A 24,293-nucleotide genomic window follows, 5' to 3' on the forward strand; every position below is an offset into this window, starting at 1 on the left:
TACAGGCTACAGCCTGACAGAACAGAACCTGAGGGAAACCTGTAAGCTATTAACTCAGGCACAGGGGAGCTACAATACTCCACATACTATTTGGAATGGGTTTGTTCTATTAACCCTTTGTTCAGTGAACAATTGTATGATTCCGTCACCTGGTAACTGACCAGTAGCTGTTTCTAACACTTACATTCAGGGTCAAGAACACAATCCCTCTGCAATACCTGTGCAAGACTTTCCAAAAAGTGATGAGAGAACAGAACCACTGGTCTGTGTTTCAGCAGAGTGGACCTGAGGTGCAGGAATGGGGAGTGTAATAGTGGTTGTATGTAATTTACACCCATCACCACTTACACAAGCATGGTAAAGTAATTGCACACTCATCCGGATATTAGCGGAAACTTAGTGTTTTCACTGTTTACCCATATGTGATGCTAACCTCACACCCGCCCAACAGAAGTAACTGTCTATGTTAGCTTGTAACTTGCCAAATATTTAAAGACTGTTACATCGGGAGAGGATGCAGATCCTGTGAGTATGAAGAGAATGCTGTATGATTAAACTCTCTGGATTTAATCCAATTAGAGTAGAGAGGATTGTTTCAAAACTCTTGGATGGGCTCTAAATCTTCCTGATTTGCGCCGCAAAATTTCTCTAATTAGTGGGTTGAGGTTATTTCAAAGCTCCCTATTGCAGGACATCTTCCACTTCCTCTGAAGCATCTGGAACTGGCCACTGGATACTAGCCTAGATGGACTATGGGTCTGATCCACTATGGTAATGCCTATCTTCCTATTTGTTGTGTAAGTCCAAGACGATATTTTTGCTGATCTTACTTGAACTACTGGGATTCTCTAGATTTGCACTGAGTGCAGAAAAAATGTCTGATTAAATATCATCTAGTCTCCTGTTCTTTTTCCTTTTAGGAAGGAAAACTCCTTGGACCTGCCCAGTACATTATGTCAGCTGTCAATGACACCAAATTCAACTCTGCAGTGTTCCTTCTCACTGGGATACCTGGGCAGGAAGACGTCCATCTCTGGATTTCTATCCCCTTCAGCTTAATGTACGTTATTTCAATAATAGGAAATTCAGTCATTCTAATTATTATAAAAGCAGATCCAAGCCTCCATGAGCCCATGTACATTTTCCTTTCCATGTTGGCCGTCACAGACCTTGGGTTATCGATAGCCACCATACCGACGACACTGGGTATATTCTTACTTAATTCTAGAGAGATCAGCCTCAATGCCTGTTTTGCCCAGCTGTTCTTCATCCACTTGCTCAAATGCACTGAATCCTCTGTGCTCTTGTTGATGGCCTTTGACCGTTTCATCGCAATCTGTAACCCACTGAGATATACTTCTATCTTAACCCTGCCAAGAATATGCAAGATGGGACTGGTTTTTGTGCTAAGAGGGGTGTCTGTAATGCTCCCACTCCCTTTTCTTCTTCAACGGTTCCGATATTGTCGATCCAATATCCTCTCCCATTCCTACTGCATAAACCATGACGTCATGAAGATGGCTTGTTCGGATAGCAAAGTAAACAGCATCTATGGCTTGTGTGTTTCAGTCTTTACTATGTGGCTGGACTCGCTGCTCATCTTTCTCTCTTATGTGATGATCCTCAAAACAGTGCTGAGCATGACGTCCCACGCGCAGTGTTTTAGGGCCCTGAATACCTGCGTCTCCCACCTCTGCGCCATCTTGTTCTTCTATACGCCAATGATCGGCCTGTCTGTGATACACAGATTTGGGAAGGGCTCTTCGTCCTTGCTTCAGATTCCCCTGGGCTATATCCACATACTCGTCCCACCCGTGATGAATCCAATTGTGTACAGCCTGAAAAGCAAACACCTTCGTGTGAGGATAATCAGGGTGTTCGGCAAGTGAAGGGTCTATTCATCATCTGGCTCCAGCAGTGATGATATGGGAGACGAAAAATACGAGCCACCTATTCTATCTTGGACCCTTAAATCAAAGATGAAATGAGCTACTGATCTCCACTATTTAGAGACAGGTTCAGACAGGGGCTGGAGCAATTGGAGAACGGCTGGTGAGGGAGGACAGTCAGTCCACTGGGAGAAGGAAACCAAGGCAGGGAGCAGCATTTAAAATGTGACTTTGTTCGTGGAGAGCCAGGGGATCAGTGGGATGCTGACCCATAAAGAACTCGCATCAATAAAGAGAAGGGACGTGGATGTTGTTTCCCATTACACCTGGCCTGTCACTGTCTCGTCTGTGGTTAAACATTCACAGGCCATAAAAAACAGTGCAGAACTATTCTGCTGTTGCAGTCCTGGCCCTTCCCTAGCGCTCTGGGTGCTGTGTGATCTATGGGGGCTGTACCAGCTGTAGGCAGGGGCTATTCAAGGGGCACGGACACCCATCCTTTCCCTATGCCATCAGTCAGGTATTTCAGACTGAGTCATGTCAGACACATGATTAACGCAGGAGCCCCAGGAGAAGCCATTCAGGGAAAACCCCTACCCCGATTCATGGCTCTGCACACAGCACATCTCTGAGCCCACTCTCCACCGAGGCAGAGCAGAGCTGCGTTTGTGAAGGAGGGTCTGACACACAGGAATAATGGGAAGAGACTCAGGCCCAGGTTCACTCTTCCTCCCCTCCATTCGTGTTACCCCAGCAATGAAAAAGAGTGGAAATAGGAACTAGGAGCTATATGTGACTCCCCAACAGAGTCACAGCTAGCTCCTATCCCACCCAGCCAATTCACTGTACGGTGACCACCTTTTCAAAATCAAAAGAGGGACAGAAGAAGGTGCTCCACCCCCTCTGCGACGCTGCCCCCAACCCTCTTCTTCCCCTGTTAGGCTCCACCCTCTTCTCCTCCTCTTCCCCCAAGGCTCCACCCCCTCCTCAGGCCAGAAACTAAAAAGGTAAAATGTGCCTGCTGAGCTAGAGCCACTGTGAGGAGCACCAGATCCTCCACCTGCCGTGGACACAGGGCAGGGGGGCCCAAGAGAAGCCCAAAGCCTATGTCTCTGCCCCCCAGGATGCACCCCAGGGATGTTGGAGAGTCTGGGGCTCCCCACAATAGCCAGGGTTCCTGGGATAACTTTTTCCACGGCCCAGCAGGTGGCCTGGCTGGGGGGCGGAGCCTCAGGTGAGGTGGAGGAGTGGGGGAAGGGCTTAGTGAGAAGAGATGGAACAGGGGGCGGGGCCTCTGTGGAAAAGGAGCAGGGATTATGGCAAAACTGCACCAATGCTCACCCTAAAAAGGAGTTCGGTGGGGGGCTCCTGAGTAAAGGAGGAGAATGGGGACGTAGGGTAGGAGACTTTGTGTTTTACAGAAAACCGAATTAATGTGAACCCTCAAATTGGGCTCTTGTATTAAATATCCCAGGCTGAGAGTAAGTCATTGAATGGACCTTAGAGGGAAGAGCAGGGTGTATGGAGGGCTATCTCAGTCCACAAGGGGGCACTCTGGGATAGCCCCCATCTGCCGGGAGTTAACAAGAATGAGCTGTGCACTTGGAAGCCGTTACCACTGGGTAGAGTTTAGATCAGCCCCCAGGCTGCTCTAAACCCCACTGATGCAGGGGGAGAACAGGACAGTGAATCAAACCACTGTAACTGGCTCCTTGACATCCCTCTTCTCTACAGCGAAGCGGGGATCTCTGCTGATGCAGCAGAGAATCCACTGATACTTCTCACTCCTTAGATGGCTGGAAGTCTGATCCTGTTGTCTGGGCACTGCTCTGTGATTCAGGAGAGCTGGGTTTGAGTCCTTTGCCCTGTGTGACTGTGGGCAGCCATTGGCTGTCTCTGAGCCTCTGCACAGGCAGATAATAGCCCTGCCCTGCCTCACAGTGGTGGTGGGAGGATAAAGACATTCAAGGTGATCAGATACCCTGAGACCCTGAGATCGGGGCTATGTCAGGGTTGCACAGAGCAACACCTCTGACGTTTGTCTATAAAAGGCTTCTTATCACAACCTCCTGTGACAGCCGGCTTCTGGGAAGCCCCATGACTCAAGCACCATGGTGTCTGTGGCAGATGTGGGGGTCCTCAGGAGTGACAGTGAGGGGTAGGTAGTGGAATTGTGAGGGGAATGTTGGAGTGTCACGATGATACTGAGCCTTTCAGCACAGTCACCAGACCGGTGTTTGCAGCCATTAAGGCTGAATGGGTCTAACTGCCAAACAATGGAGCAACAGCCACAGGAGCCTCATCTTAGACTGTCTCGTTGGGAGAAAGCAGTCTCAGGGCTTTGCTTCACAGCTTGGGCCAGTAACATGGACACGGCTGAGCACTATGGTGACTAGGTCCAGGCTCCCACAGGTTTCAGCAAAGGCTGCTTCCACAAGAAAGGGGAAAATAGATGGGAAGATGCTCTCAGAGACACTGGGAAACTAGGCTGTGTCCGAAGGAGGGGTGTATTCATGGGTGGGCCCAAATCGAGCAGAGCCCCCAATCCACTGGCTGCAACTCCTGACTGAAGCTCAGTGACCAGCTGTGTCTCTCTCCTACCAGTCCCATGCGATTGTAAGGGGACTGTTGCCCCCTTACTAACACTCAGTGGGGGTGTTTTGGTGACTAGCTCCCAGCACTAAAAGGGGAGGGGTCGATGGCAAATCAGGAGCCTGAGACTGACAGTCCCCAGGAACAATGGGGAGAGGCCAATGCTCCAGATCAGCCTGATTGACAGGACGGGCAGCTAATCAGGGAGTCAGGAGGCCAGGGGGGTCCCATCCTCCGTGTGAGCTGGAATTGCCTGGGTCAGACAGAGTGGGGCCGAGCTAAGGAGAGAGCAGGGACCCAAGCTGAGCTGGGGAGCAGAGCGGCAGCCCCAAAGCCAGAGCACAGCCCAGAGAGAGCAGAGCTGCCCTGGGGGCAGAGCTGCAGCCACCAGAGCCAGAGGGGCCAGAGAAGCAGCCCAGGGAGCTGAAGGCAAAGCAGCAGCAGCAGCAGTGCTGAGGCACAGTGGAGCTGGAGCCAGGGCTGGAGCAGTCCAGAGCCGGGTGCGGGGAGCAGCTGGGGAGAGGAGGGGGACCCTGGGCAGTGGGCCCAGCGCAGGGAGCTGTCTCAGCCCAGAGGCTCTGCAGGCCAGACTGGGAGGGGGATCATAACCCCAACCGGGCGGGGCCGACACTGGGAAGAAGGGTCCTGCCACCTAGAGCCTGAGAGCGTGTGGCCACCACCGGAGCAAGTGTCCAACCCGCAGCGTCTCTGCAGCACGGCCAGGGCCTGAGACGGAGCCTGGGACCTACAAGGAACAGCCTGTGACCTGCCCTGACGTTCCAGAGACACTGGTTGTGATGTTCCCAGCCACAGAGCGGGCTGATGTGTTTTCCTTCAATCTTTCCCGTTTTCCTTTCTTCTTTTTTAAAATTAATTGTTAATTAAACAACTTGTATTTGCTTTAAATTGTATGAAATGATCAGTGGGTCAGGGAGGTGCCCAGTGCAGAGAGAGTACCCCGGAGTGGGGACACCCTAGCCCCTGTCCTGGGTGACCAACGCAGGGTTGGGGGTCGAGCCCCCCAGGAATCCTGGGCCCAGCCTTGTCGGGGTTTACGAGGACTCTGCCAGACAGGAGAGTGGAAGGGGAGTCCTCAAAGGCAGGGAGGCCTCTGGGTAAAGGAAGTGGGAGCGAGGACTCGGATCCTTTCGCTAGCCCACTTCACCGGGGTAGTGCAGAAGCCAGGAAAGTTCCCCACAATAGCGGGACCATTCCCCCGCTTACACGATGATGTATTAATGTATTTTTAAATCTCATTATTTTAAAACCAATCTCATGGTTTTGGGGGGAGTGACTTATACTTTTTGAATGGGGCTTGGCAATACTGTGTTGTGATGTTGCACTCCACATGTTTTATGGAAATATGCTAATCAGTGTGGATATAATGTGACTGGAATTTGCTTTATGCAAAAAGGTCTATTGTAAGGTATCATTACAAAGCTTATAATCTACTGAGCGTGGTCATCCTATTTCTATGAATGTATAATTCTTGTATCTGAAGGTAGAAATATGAAGTATTACTCTGAAGTCCTATTGTAATTATGTAAAGTGTGGGCCATTAATGGTGGCTTGGAATCTTGATGGCTCCCATTGACTAGGACAATTGGTTGTCAATGTCTCTGTTTATTTGCAAACCTTCCTGTGTTCCTGTGAGTCAGGCCAGGAAGAATGGAGGCTTGGGGTCTCACAGGACATGTAACCATGTCACCTGGTACTGGAATCCATCTTCAACCTGGTGCTTTTCCATTTAGAAGGAGGGGTGGGGACGCAGAGAGATAAAAGATTCCCACCTTGTGCCAAAGCTATAAAAGGGAGTGGAACAGAAAAAGGGGGCTGCCTGTCATGAGAAATCACCTAGTTACCTCCTTAGCTGAAATTAACAGGGACTGTACCAGGGGAAAGGATTGAGCTCAGACTAGGAGGAGTCTAGTCTGTGAAATAAGCTTATTGGAACATCTCTGAGGGTGAGATTTACCTGTACTCTGTTTCTTAATGTATTAGGTTCAGACTTGTGTGATTTGTTTTATTTTGCTTGGTAACTTACTTTGTTCTGTTTGTTATTACTTGAAGTCACTTGAATCCTACTTTTTAAACTTAATAAAATCACTTTTGTTTATTAACAAACCCAGAGTAAGTTATTAATACCTGGGGGAGCAAACAGCTGTGCATATCTTTCTATCAGTGTTAAAGAGGGTGGACAATTTATGAGTTTACTCTGCATAAGCTTTATACAGAGTCAAACAGATTTATTTGGAGTTTGGATCCCATTGGGAGCTGGGTGTCTGGGTGCTGGGAACAGAAGTACTTGCTGAGCTGTTTTCAGTTAAGCCTGCAGCTTTGCGGGCATGGTTCAGACCCTGGGTCTGTGTTGCAGCAGGCTAGCATGTCTGGCTCAACAAGACAGGGTTCTGAAGTCCCAAGCTGGCAAATAAAACTGGCTCAGAGGTCGTTTCAGCACATCAGGCAACAGTCCCAAGGGGGTCTCAGTGACCAAACCCATCACATGCACAAGGACTTCAAAAGATCTGAAAAACAAAAGCAACTGAAACAAAAACTAACAGAATTTTTGTTTTTCAAAGTACACAAGAAGCAGTAAGACTGCCAAACAATCAATGGGGTCACTAGACAATTGTGGTGGGAAAGGAGCAGCCAAAGAAGATGAGCCTGTTACAGAGAGGGTAAATGAAACCTTTGCATCAGTCTTTGCTGCAGAGGATGTGAGGGAGATTCCCACACCTGAGCCATTCTTTTTAGGTGACACATGTGAGGAACTGTTCAACATTGAGGTGTCAATAGAGGAGGTTGTGATGCTGCACCATATTCATCATAGTGGTATGATTATGACATAATTATGGTGCATCTGGTACAATATATGTCTTGTGAGGTGTCATTGGAAAAGTAATGATTTGTTGAATATGATTATCATATATGTGTGCGTGTATCATTTTTGTACCTGAAGTTATGTAAATTAGGACCAGACCACATGGCAGTGAATTCCATTTTGGTACCTGTATTTTTTCACAAACTGGGCTGGGAACTTGGCTTGAGAGAAAGGGTTCCCGCTTTATGGAAACACTTTATAAGGTGTGGAGAGACATCATCTCTTGGTCTCACTCCCCACACAAAATAACTCCTGAAAATACCTGAGGAACGAAGACTGAGCTGAGGGAAGTGCTGTTCCCAGGCTAAAGGGATTTCTAGCTGGTGTATGAAGACTTTGTGGCCTGCTTGTATCACCACTCAGGGTGACAAACTGTCAATTCATATCCTATCTATCTAGTTTGTTAGGCTCAGTTCACAGTTCTGTTTATTTGTTAGGAAATTTGCTTTGATCTGTTTGCTATCACTTATAATCACTTAAAATATATATTTCTGTACCTCATAAACTTGTTCTATGTTTTATCATGCGGTGCAAGATGGTATAATTCTGGGTTTATACTCCAGCAAGGGTGCAAGACTGGTGATATTGGAAATTGGCTGTTGTCTCCTGTTTGTCCTTGAGTGGCTTAGGTAAAACCCTCAAGTAGCTCATTTGGGTGTGCAGCATCACCTGATGTCAAGTTGGTTGGTAACAGGGCCTGGAGAGGCCGGCTGTGTCACCAGCAGAGCAGTGCGAGAGAGGACAGCCCAGCTGACGTGTTAAGGGGCTCAGTGGTTCCACCAGCTCCCAGACTGCACTCAGGGGATGACACCCCAACACAGTGGTGCACCAGGCAGTGTGAAATGCACAGCTTGTTTTTCTGAGTGAGATTTGCACTTCATACACTTGTGGAGATTTTAAGTGAGATTTAAATGTGGTGGCCTGAGATCTGTCAAAGAGGTTTCCACTTTGTTGTTATCTATTTGCTTATTTTGGGACAGGGAAGAAGGGACCAAAAAACCCAGGAAAATGAGTGATAGTGAAACTGTTGCTGGCCACGGCCCCCTTCCACGGCTCTGCCCCATGGCTTAGCCCCCCAGACAGCAACAGTTTCTGCTCCCAGGGAGGAGGGGCAGTCCATGACTCCCCTGCATCTGCTTTTTCGAATGTGTTTATGTCTGCATTCATTGCCCCCCCCCACACACACACACCGCCATGTGTCTGTGTAGGTTTCCTGTTATGTGTTACAAAACCAAAAAGCTCTTAAAAGCTCACTTAAAGCTATATTATCAATTGTATTCAATATGTAAGGTGTGAGTGAGACAGTGTGAATGTGAAAAGCCAATCGCAAGGCAAAGAAGCCAATATCATCTTTTATGGAACCAAGGTGTATATGGGACTGTAGTGGCTAGGGGGAAGGATGTAACCTACAACAGCAGAAACCCAGGAGCGGACCAGAAGCAGTAGAGCCCTTCCGAGACCTAAAGGGATCTCTCGTCACCTAGCAGTTCAATCTCTGGGAATCTGAAACCTGGCCAGTCTCAGGACTGGTCCACACTAACCCCCACTTCGAACTAAGATACGCAACTTCAGCTACGTTAATCACATAGCTGAAGTAGAACTATCTTAGTTAGAACTTACTGCGGGTCCACACGCGGCAGGCAGGCTCCCCCGTCGACTCCGTGTACTCCTCTCACCGAGCAGGAGTACCGGCGTCGACGGCAAGCACTTCAGGGATCGATTTATCGCGTCTAGACAAGATGCGATAAATCGATCCCAGAAGACTGATTGCTTACCGCCGGACCCGGACGTAAGTATAGACGTACCCTCAGTCAGCTAAGATTGGAAGCAACATCCACAACTACAGTCTGTCATTAGTATGCATGGGAATTGTGTGTGTGAGTATATTTGTACAGATAAGAAAACCCACCAATAAATTAAGCCCTCAGTACTGCTGTCAGTTCAACCTTTGCTTGTGGTTAATTCTTGGTTGGTTCTAAGAAAGGGTAACACCACAGAATGCCCCTATGCATTCATCTGTGCCCTATCAGTGCAGGAGGACTGCATGAGCTCTGAAAACATGTAATCACAAGTGCGGTTTTTTTTGCCTTCTAATCTGCAATAACTTCAGGGACAGAGCTGATCCAGGGAGCATAGAAGCATTTGCAGCTGCATGTGGGGGAAGGAAGAGTAGACTTTAAAGAAGATACATTTCTTTCACAGTGAATCAAGCAATTCACAGCAGGCAGCACATGTGTTTTAGGTACAAGGTCACATTTTGCTTTAATATTGAGCACCTACAGGTACGGTGACACATCACACACGGCTGGGCAACAGAATTCAGTTTGCAGGCAGCCATGGTAAGCTAAAGGGTACGTGGGGTTGGCTTCTTTCATATTCATAACATGTGGGAATGGTTTTCAAACTGCAGCACCCTCCTTTCCCATAGCAAGCAATGCTGGTTGTGTTTGCCATTTAAAAGGAGGGGCTGCGGTTTTGGGGTGGATGTGCAGCACACCCCTCCCCCTCTCCGCTTGGCTATTCTCCAGGATGATCCCTTTTAGCCAAGTGCAAACAGCCCAACATGCCTGGGATCTAATGTGTCGGGGATCAGCAAACAGAGGGGATTACTGTTCCTTTACAAAACTTCCCCTATTTCAACCAGGTGAACATGAATGATATCACTCTCCTGAGGCTGACACAGAAAGATATAGACCGAATGTTGCATGAATGCGACCAAAACCCAGGACCATTTGCTGCCATGCTTTGTGCTGCAATGATTCCAGACTACTTGCTACTAGCTTGGCGTGGTAAAGTGTTCTACCATGGAGGACGAAATAAGGCAGCCCTCCTCAGAAACCTTCTGCAAAGGCTTTCAGAGTACCTCCAGGAGAGCTTCATGGAGATGCCTGTGGAGGATTCCTGCTCCATCCCCAGACACGTTAACAGACTTTTCCAGTAGCTGTACTGGCTGTGAATGCACCCCAATTGTTCAGGGCAAATCAAACATTAAACACAATTGCTTTTAACCCCTGTAGTGTCGTTACAAATGTGCACTCACCAGAGGTGCCTTTTCCACCTTCAGGGTCTGGGAACAATAGGCCCTTGGAGGGTATTGGCTCCAGGGTGAGGAAAAGGTCCTGGCTGCTGGGGAGAACGGATTCTCCGCTTGCCTGTTGTGCAGTATCCTCTTCCTCATCCCCAAAATCCTCATCCATGTTTCACGAGGCTGCTGCCTTGCAGGTGTCCACAGAGAGTGTTGGGGTACTTGTAGGGTACCCCCTAAAATCACATGCAGCTGATCATAGAAGCAGCATGTCTGGGGCTCTGGCTCGAAGTGACCATTTGCCTCTTTTGTCTTTTGGTAGTCTTGCCTGAGCTCCTTAATTTTCACATGGCACTGCTGTGCATACCTGGTGTATTATAGAATCATAGAATAGCAGGGTTGGAAGGGACCTCAGGAGGTCATTTAGTCCAAACCCCTGCTCAAAGCGGAACTAATCCCCAACTAAATCATCCCAGCCAGGGCTTTGTCAAACCTGACCTTAAAAACCTCTAAGGAAGGAGATTCCACCACCTCCTAAAAGTTTTTTGCTAATATCCAACCTAAACCTCCCTCACTGCAACTTGAGACCATTACTCCTTGTTCTGTCATCTGCTACCACTGAGAACAGTCTAGCTCCATCCTCTTTGTAACCCCCTTTCAGGTAGTTGAAAACAGCTATCAAATCCCCCCTCATTCTTCTCTTCTGCAGATTAAACAATCCCAGTTCCCTCAGCCTCTCCTCATAATTATTTCTGTTGCCCTCCGCTGGACTTTTTCCAATTTTTCCACATCCTTCTCGTAGTGTGGGGTCCAAAACTGGACACAGTACTCCAGATGAGGCCTCACCAATGTCAAATAGAGGGGAATGATCATGTGCAATGCCCCTACTTATAGAGCCCAAAATGCTGTTAGCCTTCTTAGTAACAAGGGTACACTGACCTTTATTCTATGCCCCCTCAGCATAACAACTCTTTTCAGTTAAGTCTGCAGCAATGACCTCTATTGTATGCCCCCTGAGTTGTCCATTTTCCAACCTGAACAGTCTCAGTGTTTTAAGCCTCTCTTCATCTGGAATCTGTTCCATACCCCTAAACATTTTTGTCACCCTTCTCTGTACTTTTTCCAATTCAAATATTTATTTTTGAGATAGTGAATGCATGCAATATTCAGTGTGTGGGTATACCCTGGATTTACCTAGAAGCAAGATGATATTTTCTCTTTCTTTCCTAATGGTTCCAAGTTAAGGCTGTGGGTGGAGCCCCCTTCAGGGAGACTAGCCCCCCTGGCCCAACCCTTTTTGCCTGTGGCATCCCCCCCTCCCCCGCAGCTGGAGACCTGAGCCCCACACACCCGTTCCTGGGCTGGTCAGAGCCCCTGCAGCCATACTGTGCCTCTCCTCCTGAGACCTCAAGCTGCCCAAGAGGAAAAGCTTGTCTCTTCCTGAAGAATCTGAGCTTTGTATTTCCAGGGCAGCTGAGGAGTCAGTTGTGTCTTGTGAGGGGGTCTATGGAAAAGTTATGATTTGCAGAATATGATGATCCTATTTGTATAGATGTATTATTTTTGTAACTGAAATTATGAATATTGACTATGTATCTCTATTTCAAATGTAGTTACACCTGGGTGGCACCCACTAGGTAAAATGCTTCCAGTCTAGACAGCTGATTGTGAAGGGCCTGTTCAGGGTAATGGGACATTAGCTGTAGGAGAAGCTTATCCCCCCCATATGGTGAGCCTTCCTGAGAACACTCCAGATGGCCTACGGATAATGGCTGCTATATGTAACCAGTGATTTTAGTTAATATTGATTTATCATGTAATGTGATTAATCAATATGTTATATTACATATATTTACTGTATGTGAATTAGAGTTGATTTGTATATTTAGAAAAGTAAAAGATTAATCACTATTTAGAGGAACTAGGTAGTAGACATAAGTAAGACAAGCTGAAATGCAAAAGCCTGTAGGCCGAGGCCTGCAAGACTCTAACTTAGATATTTTGGGGCTTAAAAACAAGACACGCTGGTGCAAGTCGATGACTGAGAAAAAAGCCTAAAGATGGTGGAAAAGATCTACCAACTGGTAATATTGCAAAAGTATAGCTGGGGAAAATTAAATTTAGATGATAAAATGCTGTAACAACAAATATTGTCTCTAACAGGTGCCCTGACCACAGGACAAAGGTGGTACACCTACCAAGCCTATAGAATTTGGGATCCCTTGTGTTTCCAGGGGACACAATTCCATAGGAAAAAGAGGGTTTGCACTTTCATATACATGGCAGAGCCAAACCCATTGAAATATGATTAACATTAAATAGAATAAAAACAAGTTTGAAGAAAAATATATATAGGTCAAAAGTCATAATGGTCTAAATGGGAGACTTCCTGCTTTCATTTACACATGCTTGCATTTGATGTTTTGTTTATCTGTCTGTGGGATGTAAGAATTGAGCTCAGGTTCCACCATAGCTACTGTGATATCTGGAATTTTATTTACAACATATATCAGTGGCAACTCCATCTCCATACAGTTATACTCCTCATGTATTTAGGGTATCTTCTCATTCTCACCTTGAATAGCTATTATCTGAGGATATGTATTCTCCAGAATGTCACACATTTTAAGTGATAGGTTACATACAACAGTTAGTAGTTCTGCAATTTGATATCTGAGTTCCGTAAGAACTCTTGGGTGAATATCATCTGGTCCTGGTGACTTTTACTGTGTAACTGATCAGTTTGTTCTAAAACTTTGATGACAGGTTGTCAACCCCAGGATGCAGTCTGGGAGCCAGTGGAGCTTCTGAGCCCACTAAATATTCAGCTGGGTTGGCTTCTCTCACACTACTCCACTGGTGACACAGCCATCCTTTCTGAGTCCTGTTTTCACCCAACATGACAGCAGGTGGCGCCACACACCCAACTGCGCTACCTGAGTGCTTTATCTAAGCCACTTAAGGACAAATAGGAGACAACAGGTAATTTCCCAGCTCCCCAGCCTTGCACCCTTGCTGGAGTTTAAACCCATAATTCTACCATCTTGCAATGCACAGGGATCTGTACAATGCAAACTCGTTAATACAGGTCACTTTCCCCTCAGTGTGGGATAGATAGGAAACAGACTTTGTTTACAGAGCTGACACTTTGGATCCCCAAGAGAAATTGGAGGCTTTTCATCTGCCTCTCCCTCATAGCATAAATGAAGGTTGCACTGACGGAGTCTATGGCTGCACTCTGGGTATGGAAAGGTTGAAACCTCATGACCAGTCTATGGTTGTGGTATTGTCCCATCAGCTACTCTAACCAGCCCTCCCATCTCTGTGCAGCCCCCTCCACCCTGTACAAAGCGCCCTTCAGCAGATCCTGCAGGCAGTGGCTACTGTGCCATGCCCTGGTAGCACATCTCTGATGAAACCGTGCTAGCAGGGAGCTGCAGAGGTTCCTAGAGCAGTTGTGGAGGCACAGAGATTTTGGATGGGTGGGCCTAGCTACCAGTAGACCACTGAGATCTGTGCATACTTTTGGGGACCTGGGGACCCCTGTTATTCCTCAAGGAGAATTGTAGAACTGGAAGGGACCTCAAGAGGTCATCTAGTCCAGACCCCTCTGCTCATGGCAGGACTAAGAATTATCTAAACCATTCCTGGCATGTGTTTTTTTTAACCTGCTCTTAAAAATCTCCAATGATGGAGATTCCACAAGCTCCCTGGGCAATAACGATCTGAGGGAAATATCGATGTATAGCCAATTCTTAACAACCCTGACAGATAGGAAGGTTTTCCCATTCTGGAATGATCCAAGGGAAATTTCCATATACAGAGCCCTGTGTAATCTCCCTTTCTGTCCTGCAGCCTGAGTTTATAATGCAGGAGAGGGGGCTGCCGTGGAGCAATCTGGTCCTATATTATTATTAATAATAATTTATTTATTTATTCATATTTATTTCAGCAAGTTCACAGCTGTGACAGCATCATTGTTACCGCTCAGTTTCCCAAGAGGGAGAAATGTGACTGATCGGAACCATATGAACAGTGATGACAAGCACGGATTCCAGGAATAGAACCTGCAGCAGGGCTGGCAATGCAGTCCAGTTGGGTAGGATCACCACACGTCCCCTGTGATTTGGCCTCCTGCAGTTTGCCATTGGCCATGATGGGAGTTAAAGCTGATGCACACGAAGCCAAGCAGCTGAGGTTCCCTGATGGCCAAGTGGCCCCCAAGGGAATGTGCAGGCATGCTTCATATAGACAGTTGCCTCCCTATCTGAACAGATACTGCCTGGTGCCTGTGCAACCTCCTCTATAACTCTTTGTCCTTTAGGGTGAAGACCTCTGGTGTCAGCGGCTCCCCTTCTAGCAGGAATTGGGTACGTTGGCAGGTTCTGCTATCTTTAAAATGTGAAGTGAAAGGGAAAGGCTGAAAGCTGTTTCCATTTGCAGATGTTCTGTACACCAGCAGAGGACTCAGCTGGACTGTCGGAGTGACTCAGTGATGGGGCTGGAGGACAGGCAGTGCTAGGTAGCTTAGGAACCTCTCCACTATATCTGCTCATGGTCCTCAGGATTTCTAAAGGGGTTCCATTTCTAGAGGTGCCGTGTGCTCTGGGCCTGATCCTGCCAGGGGCTGAGAGAGGAGACCTCAAGGAATATCAGTGACTAGTTCCCAAATCGCCTCAGGTTTATTTGCTGCTGGAAATTTAATTAGCAAAAACAACAAGGAGTCTGGTGGCACCTTAAAGACTAACAGATTTATTTGGGCATAAGCTTTCGTGGGTAAAAACCTCACTTCTTCGGATGCATAGAGTGAAAGTTGCAGATGCAGGCATTATATACTGACACATGGAGAGCAGGGAGTTACTTCGCAAGTGGAGAACCAGTGTTGACAGGGCCAATTCAATCAGGGCCAATTCAATCAGTCCACTCCCAATAATGGATGAGGAGGTGTCAATTCCAGGAGAGGAAAAACTCCTTCTGTAATGAGCCAGCCACTCCCAGTCCCTATTCAAGCCCAGATTAATGGTGTTAAATTTACAAATGAATTTTAGTTCTGCTGTTTCTCTTTGAAGTCTGTTTCTGAAGTTTTTTTGTTCAATGATAGTAACTTTTAAATCTGTAATAGAATGACCAGGGAGATTGAAGTGTTCACTTACTGGCGTATGTTACCATTCCTGATGTCCTATTTGTGTCCATTTATTCTTTTGCGGAGGGACTGTCTGGTTTGGCGAATGTACATGGCAGAGGGGCATTGCTGGCACATGATGGCATATATAACATTAATGGATGTGCAGGTGAATGAGCCCTTGATGGTGTGGCTGATGTGGTTGGGTCCTCTGATGGTGTCGCCAGAGTAGATATGGGGACAGAGTAGGCAACGAGGTTTGCTACAGGGATTGGTTCCTGGGTTGGTGTTTCTGTGGTGTGGAGTGTAATTACTGGTGAGTATTTGCTTCAGGTTGGGGGGTTGTCTGTAAGCGAGGACTGGCCTGCCTCCCAAGGTCTGTGAGAGTGAAGGATCATTTTCCAGGATAGGTTGTAGATCATGGATAATGCGCTGGAGAGGTTTTAGCTGGGGGCTGTATGTGATGGCCAGTGGTGTTCTGTTATTGTCCTTGTTGGGCCTGTCCTGTAGTAGGTGATATCTGGGTACCCGTCTTGCTCTGTCAATCTGTTTCCTCACTTCCTCAGGTAGGTATTGTAGTTTTACGAATGCTTGATAAAGATCTTGTAGGTGTTTGTCTCTGTCTGAGGGGTTGGAGCAAATTCGGTTGTATCTTAGGGCTTGGCTGTAGACAATGGATCGTGTGATGTGTCTTGGATGGAAGCTGGAGGCGTGTAGGTACGTATAGCGGTCAGTAGGTTTCTGGTATAGGGTGGTGTTTATGTGACCATCACTTATTTGCACTGTAGTGTCCAGGAAGTGGATCTCTTGTGTGGACTGGTCCAGGCTGAGGTTGATGGTGGGGTGGAAATTGTTGAAGTCCAGGTGGAATTCTTCAAGGGCCTCCTTTCTGTGGGTCCATATGATGAAGATGTCATCAATGTAGCGCAAGTAGAGGAGGGGCACTAGGGGACGAGAGCTGAGGAAGCGTTGTTCTAAGTCAGCCATAGAAATGTTGGCATACTGTGGGGCCATGCGAGTACCCATAGCAGTGCCACTGACTTGAAGGTATAAGTTGTCCCCAAATCTGAAGTGGTTGTGGGTGAGGACATAGTCACAAAGCTCAGCCACCAGGCGTGCTGTGGCCTCATCAGGGATACTGTTCCTGACAGGTTGTAGTCCATCCTCATGTGGAATATTGGTGTAAAGTGCTTCTACATCCATGGTGGTCAGGATGGTGTTTTCAGGAAGAACACCAATGCATTGTAGTTTCCTCAGAAAGTCGGTGGTGTCTCAAAGATAGCTGGGAGTGCTGGTAGCGTAGGGTCTGAGGAGAGAGTAACCTTCCCTCTAATGGGGTGGCAGAAGTGGTGGGCCAGAGAGGGTGTCTGTGTGAAGATCACAATTGTAAAATCACAGTGCTCAAGTAGGTTGCAGAATCCCCAGCCAGAAGATATCAAAGGGACCAATAACTTAACAGGATTCAAAGAGGGACTGGATGTTTATATGAGTAACCAGAATATCCAAAACAACAAAAGAGTAGTGAGGATTTAAAAAAAAAAAGTCATGGAATGGCTCTAAACGTTCCTGATTTACAACACAAAATATGTCTAACTAGTGGGTGTCAGGACGAAACTTTCCCTTGGAGCAGATTATCTCATAGCTGCCTGTTGTGGGGTTTCTTTCACCTTCCTCTCCAGCATCTGGAACTGGCCACTGGATACTGAGTGCATGCAGGCCTGATCCAGTCTGGTAATCTTTTATCTTCCTATCAATGCGGTAAATCTAAGACTATGTTTTTGCTAATCTTCCTTGTGCTCCTGGTAGTCTGTAGACTTGCACTGAGAGTAGAAAAATGTCTTGTTAAATATCATCTAATCTCCTGTTCTTTTTCCTTTCAGGAAGTAAAGTTGAAAACTCCCCAGACTTGCCCAATACATTATGTCAGCTGTTAATGACACCAAATTCAACTCTGCAGTGTTCCTTCTCACCGGGATACCTGGGCAGGAAGACGCCCATCTCTGGATCTCTATCCCCTTCTGCTTAATGTATCTTATTTCGATAGTAGGAAATTCAGTCATTCTGCTCATTATAAAAACAGATCGAAGTCTTCATGAGCCCATGTACATTTTCCTTTCCATGTTGGCCATCGCAGACCTTGGTATATTGATAGCCACCATGCCAACAATACTGGGCATATACATGTTTAACATTAGGGAGATCAGCCTCAATGCCTGTTTTACCCAGCTGTTTTTCATCCCCTCACTTCAATGCATTGAATCCTCCGTGCTCTTGTTGATGGCCTTTGACCGCTTCATCGCTATCCGTGACCCGCTGAGATATGCTTCCATCTTAACCCTGCCAAGAATAACCAAGATGGGACTGGTTTGTGTGTTAAGAGGGGTGGCCGTAATACTCCCACTCCCCTTTCTCCTGAAACGTTTCCGATACTGTCGAGCCAATGTCCTCTCCCATTCTTATTGCGTGCATAATGAGGTCATGAATATGGCTTGTTCAGATATCACAGTCAATAACATCTATGGCTTGTTTACTAAACTATTAACGATGGGGTTGGACTTGCTTCTCATCTTCTTCTCTTATTTGATGATCCTCAAAATAGTGCTGAACATCGCTTCCCACTCAGAGTGCCTCAAGGCCCTGAACACCTGCGTCTCCCACCTCTGTGCCGTCTTGCTCTTCTACACACCAGCGATCGGATTGTCTGTGTTACACAGATTCGGGAAGGGCTCTTCTCCCATACTTCAGATTATCCTGGGCTACATCTCCATGCTGGTCCCGCCCCTGATGAACCCAATTGTGTACAGCGTGAAAAGCAAACACCTTCGTGTGCGGATAATCAGGGTGTTCATGAAGTGAAGGGTCAGTTCACCACCTGGCTCCAGCGCTGGTGACCTGGGAGACAAAAAACATCGGCCACCAATTCAATCCTCGAACCTTATATCCAAGACAAGATGAGCTACTGATCTCACTGTAGAGAGAGGTTCAGACGGGGTCTAAGGCCTGGAGCAAGGGGAGAGGGGCTGATGAAAGAGGACAGCGCACTGGGAGAAGGAGACCAAGGCAGGCAGCAGCATTTACAATGTGACTGTGTTCGTGGAGAGCCAGGGGACTGGTGGGATGTTGGCCCATAAAGAGCCAAATGTGGCTGCTCCGACCTCAGAATTTCTCTCTATTCAGTCAATAAAGAAAAGGGTCATGGGTGTTGTTTCCCATTACACTTGGCCTGTTACTGTCCTGTCTCTGTTTAAACATCCACGGGCCATGAAAAAAGCTGCAGAGCTGTTCTTCAGTCACAGTCTTGGCTTTTCCTGAGCGCTCTGGGTGCTGTGTGATCCACAGGGGCTGTACCAGCTGTGGACAGGGGCTATTCCAGGGACACGGACACCCACCCTTCCCCTACACCCTCAGCCAGCTGCTTGTCACTGAGTCGTGTCAGAGACATGATTAATGTTGTTGGCGGCCCAAAGGGCCCAAGGGGAGCAACAGTGGGGTTCGTTGCCTGGTGTGCTTCACACCAATGAACACACCGAGGTGGAGGAGCAATCCAAGTTTATTCAAGAGCTCTGAATAGGCACTAGGAGACCAGCCTGTCTCAAATCAAGCGCAGCACCTACAAGCAAGTTTTTCCCTTTTATATTCCAAGCTGTTTCTGTGCAGGCTTTGTCTGTTTCTCCCCTACTACCCCTCCCTGCCCGAGCAGTTACAGTTAGAAAGATTCCCGTCCGTATGCTTATCTTCGACTTTGTAGGTTTATGCGCACGCAGTCTTTCCCTCCCCCTTTCCCCCGCATTATCACTAAAAGTTTTGCTAGTGTGAACGAAACTGCAGCTGTCTGCTAGAAAATCTGACCATTACATTTCTGCTACAGCATGTAAGCAGTTAGCATGGAGGCTGGTTAAAGTTCACAAGATGGAGTTACTGTGGCTCACCTAGACCCAGAGCAGGGGAGTTTCATCGGCACTTATGGCCTTCCACTCCCCCGAGTTACCTGGTAGCTATGACTAGTGACACCAACAATGTAGGACCCCAGAAAAATCCATTCATTCAATCCCTGCATGCCCCCCACACCTCATGGATGGCTCTGCACACAGCACACCTATTGCGTTCACCCCAAGCCGATTGTAATGCCCCGATGCAGAACAGAGCTGAATGTATGAGTGAGGGTCTGACACACAGGAGTCCTGGAAAGAGACTCAGGCCCAGATTCCCTTCTCCTCCCTTCTGTTTGCGCTTCCCCAGGTGATTGCTAAGGGGTGGAAATGGTTCTCAGCTCCCGCACAGAGGCAGAGCTAGCCCCTATCCCAGCCTAGTCCATTCACTGTATGGTGACCACCTTTTCAAAAGGCAAAAGTGGGACACAGGCAGGAGCTCTGTCCCATCTGTGACCCTGCCCCTCTTCTTCCCATTTGTGGCCCCACCCCCCTCTCCTCCTCTTCCACCTGGGACACTCCCTCTTCCCCCAAGACCCAGCCCCACTCCTCTGCTTCTCCTGAGGCTCCACCCTCTCCCCTGGCCTGAAGCGAGAGCTGGGCCATGGAAAGAGTTGCACAGGTATCCAGAGCCACTGTGAGGAGCCCTAGATCCTCCACCTGCCCTGGGCAGGGGGTGGGGGAGCCGGAGAGGAGCCCTTAGCCTGTGTCCCTCACCCCCAGAACGTAGGTCCCAGGGAAGGTGGAGAGTCTGAGGCTCCCCACAGTAGCCTGGATTAACGTGGTATCTCTTATCACTGCCTGGCTCCAGCCTGTCTGGGAGATGGAGCCTTGTTGGAAGTGTAGGAGCAGTGGGCAGCGACTCAGGGAAAGAGATGGGGCAGGAGACGGGTCTCAGGGGAAAAGGAGGAGCAGGGGTTGTGACAATCGAGACCAACCCTGACCTCAACAAGCAGGACAGTGGGGGGGCTGCTGAGTAAAGGAGGAGGATATGGCTGGTGGGTAGGAGAGCCTGTGTTTTGGAGAAGACTAAATTAATGTGACACCCCAAAGGGAGCTCTTGTTTTAGGTATTCCAGGCTGAGAGTAAGTCATTGCAAGGACCTTAAAGGGCAGGGCAGGGTGCCTGTATGGCTGCCTCAGGACACAAGGGGGCACTCTGGGGTGGCCTCCATCCACAGGGAATTGGCAAGAGTTGGCTGTGCTCTTGGAAGCTGTTACCACGGTGTGGAGTTCAGCCCAGCCCCCAGGCTGCTCTAAACTCCGCTGAGGCAGGGGGAGAACAGCCCAGCGAATCAAACCTCTGTAACTGGCTCCTTGCCATCCCCATGCTCCACAGCACAGGTCTGGCACAGCAGAGAATCCAGCCAGGCCTATCACCATTCAAACGAGTGGAAGGCTTGTCCTGTGGTCTGGGCTCTGCTCTGAGACTCAAGAGAGCTGGATTTGATTCCCTTGCCATGTGTGATCATGGTCAAGTCATTGGCTGTCTGTGTGTGACGTTCGACCGGTGTTATCTGGACCGGTGATCTGCTAGGTCACTCCAGTCCTCGACTCTGGGAGCCAGCCGTACCCTGCACTGCTGTGAGACCCCCACTCCTGGGCTGTTCACGCACAGCCTCTGGCATGTAAGCTTTTCCCAGCTATGTGAGTGAGCACTTTTGGCCAGCCGCTGCTTGGATTGCGCAATGGAAGGAAACTACCCAATATCTCCGGTCCCAAACACAACCCTAGGAACCTCCATCTTGCAGTGTCCAGTTATGCCCGCTGGACACTGCAAGCTTATATGAGTTCGTCAGTTTAACAAAGAAATTGATATGCACCAGGCTTGTTATCCCCAGGGGAGTCTCTGACACACTTCAAACCAAGTTCACTGCTTCAGGTAGAATAAACAAGCAGATTTATTAACTACAAAAGTTAGATTTTAAGTGATTATAAGTCAAAGCACAGCAAGTCAGATTTAGTTAAATGAAATAAATGCAAAATGCACTCTAAGCTGATCTTAACACTTTCAGTGCCCTTACAAACTTAGATGCTTCTCACCATAGGCTGGCTGGTTGCTCTTCAGCCAGGCTTTCCCTTTCGATCCATGCTTGAGTCACTTGGTGGTAGAGTCTGTAGATGGAGGTGGAAGAGAGAAGAAGAGCATGGCAAACGTCTCTCCCTTTTATCATGTTCTTTCTTTCCCCTTGGCTTTGCCCCCCCCTTCAGAGTCAGGTGAACATTACCTCATCACAGTCCCAAACTGACCAAGGAAAGGGGGGTGATTTACTCGAGAGTCCAACAGACCCTTTGTTGCTGCCTAGGCCAGTGTCCTTCGTTTCTGTGAGACTGGGCAGGGTTTGTCCCATACATGCCCTGATGGGGTGTGAACTCCCCCTCTGTTCCTATAATGTTTTTCCTGGGTTTATATTAAGCTATGAGGACACATTTTCAGTTTCATAACAATATACATGAAATTACAACCTATTATATTACTATAACAACAATTACTATAACATCAATGCTCAGTGCATCATGAGCCTTCACTGGGTGGGGGAAGCGGGACAAGCCCCCACACTGCAACCGCAAACCCCAGCAGGATACCGGGTGTGGGAAGCAAGGGAAGCCCCTGCGCTGCAACCTCACTCCCCCTAAGGAGCACTGGGAAGGGGAAGTGTGTCAAGCCCCTGCACCCGGACCCCACTTCCCCATAGGAGTGCCAGGTGGGGGAAGTGGGGCAAGCCCCTGCACCCTGACACCGCTCCCCACTAGGCGCGCCAGGCAGGGGGACTGTGCAAACTGCTATGCCCTTGACCCTATTTCCCCAGCAGGACGGGGCTGCGGAAAGGTGGGGATGGAATCCCAGTTGTCCTGGCCCAGCTAGGGCCCCACAAAACCCTCATCTGCCTCTGAAGGGGGAAGTGGGTCCCCTGTCATCGCCTGCTCACCTGAGCTTTCCTCTTCTAGCTATGCCACTGCTCCCAAGAGCTCCCTGGCTTCCCAAAAAAATGTAAGTTGGGCCAATTCTGATTCTCTATCTCCAAAGCAAAGCCTGTGTAACTTAACTTGTGAAACATGAGATAGATGAGTGACAGCTGCCAGTTATTTTAAAACCATTTTCTCTGATGCTTTGTGCTCTTTGCTAATAAACCTATTACTTTTTACAAGGCTGGGCGTGACTGGATAGCTCTGGACACAAGCACCCAAAGGGAAGTGACTGAGGTGTCGACTTGGACCTGCTTGGTGATAAGTGTTTACCATAGATGGGGTGTTGTACCCACTCAAAGAGTGGGACAATTAAGAACATAAGAATATAAGAATGGCCACCCTGGATCAGACCAATGCTCCATCTAGCCCAGTATCCTGTCCTCCAACAATGGCCAATGCCAGGTGCCCCAGAGAGAATGAGCAGAACAGGCAATTATCAAGTGATCCATCCCCTGTAGCCCATTGACAGCTTCTGACAAACAGAGGCTAGGGACACCATCCCTTCCCATCCTGGATAATAGCCATTAATGGACCTATCCTCCATGAAATTCTCTAGTTGGTTTCTGAACCCTGTTTTACTCTTGGCCTTCACAACATCCTCTGGCAAGGAATTCCACAGGTGACCGTGTTGTGTGAAGAAATACTTCCTTTAGCATGTTTTAAACCTGCTGCGTATTAATTTCATTTGGTGCCCCCGATTTCTTGCTATGAGAAGGAGTAAATAACACTTCCTTATTTACTTTCTCCACACCTGTCATGATTAACTTGTGAGATTCCTCCCAAGACAGGAAAGGACCAGGTTTAGAGTGTAAAGAGATCATATGTTCTGGTTTTATTGTTTCAGAGTAACAGCCGTGTTAGTCTGTATCCGCAAAAAGAAGAACAGGAGTACTTGTGGCACCTTAGAGACTAACAAATTTATTAGAGAATAAGCTTTCGTGGACTGTAGTCCACGAAAGCTTATGCTCTAATAAATTTGTTAGTCTCTAAGGTGCCACAAGTACTCCTGTTCTTCTTTTTGGTTTTATTGTGACAATCGTAATTCGTCTTGGACAGCGTGTATCCTTGTTGAGTGCCAATCAGCATTCAGAGTAGAAACTTGTGCAAGTTGCATCCAAAATAGTGATCCATTCAAGACAATGATTCATAGATTCACAGAATTTAAGGCCAGAAGGGAATATTATATCATCTAGTCTGACCTCCTGCAGAATTTCACCCCAAAATAACCTCTTTGCTCCTACTTGAGATTCCCCTGGTTGTTCATCCTGGATTCCATTAACTTTTTCAGATGTAGTGACGCGGTGTCAGGGTGTGGGTAGTATATTTTAAAATCTCATTATTTAAAAAATATCTCATGATTTTTTTGCGGGTGTGACTCATACTTTATGAAAGGGGTTTGACTATACTGCATGCCTAGTTGAAAAGATCTGAAGAGCAACTAGCAAATGACACAAAAAGTAACAGTATTTTTTTTCAAAGCAGACCGGAATCAAAAAGCTGCCAAACAATGAGTGAGGCCACTAGACAATTGAGGTGCTAAAGGTCTTTGCATGTGTCTTCACTACAGAAGATGTGAGAGAGATTCCCACACCTGAGCCATTCTTTTTATGTGACAAATCTGAGGAACTGTCCCACGTTGAATCATCAATAGAGGATGTTTTGGAACAAACTGAGAAATTAAAGGGTATTAAGTCACCAGGACCAGATGGTATTCACCCAAGAGTTTTGATGAAACTCAGTTACCAAATTGAAGAACTTCTAACCATCGTATGTGACCTATGGCTTAAATCAGCCTCTGTACTAGATGACTGGCACATAGCTAATGGGATGCTGTTTTTTATGATTTTTGTAAAAAAAGGCTTCAGAGGCGATCTTGGCAATTCAGG

General features: G+C 47.6%; 2 protein-coding genes across 2 annotated transcripts; both read left to right on the top strand.

Moving 5' to 3' along the window:
* The first annotated feature begins 953 nt into the window (after window positions 1-953).
* On the top strand, window positions 954-1,889 carry LOC128832597 (olfactory receptor 51G2-like). Its single transcript, XM_054020116.1, has one exon. It carries the CDS (start codon window positions 954-956, stop codon window positions 1,887-1,889), a length of 936 nt encoding a protein of 311 aa, XP_053876091.1.
* Window positions 1,890-17,429: 15,540 nt separating this feature from the next.
* Window positions 17,430-18,365, top strand: LOC128832602 (olfactory receptor 51G2-like). Its single transcript, XM_054020124.1, has one exon. It carries the CDS (start codon window positions 17,430-17,432, stop codon window positions 18,363-18,365), a length of 936 nt encoding a protein of 311 aa, XP_053876099.1.
* The last annotated feature ends 5,928 nt before the right edge of the window (window positions 18,366-24,293 follow it).

Source organism: Malaclemys terrapin, chromosome 1 (assembly GCF_027887155.1).
Source record: "Malaclemys terrapin pileata isolate rMalTer1 chromosome 1, rMalTer1.hap1, whole genome shotgun sequence".
Taxonomy (NCBI): Eukaryota; Metazoa; Chordata; order Testudines; family Emydidae; genus Malaclemys; species Malaclemys terrapin.

Excerpts from the sequence above, each read along its gene's own strand:
- LOC128832602 (XM_054020124.1), top strand. The coding sequence starts at position 17,430 with ATGTCAGCTGTTAATGACACCAAATTCAACTCTGCAGTGTTCCTTCTC.
- LOC128832597 (XM_054020116.1), top strand. The coding sequence starts at position 954 with ATGTCAGCTGTCAATGACACCAAATTCAACTCTGCAGTGTTCCTTCTC.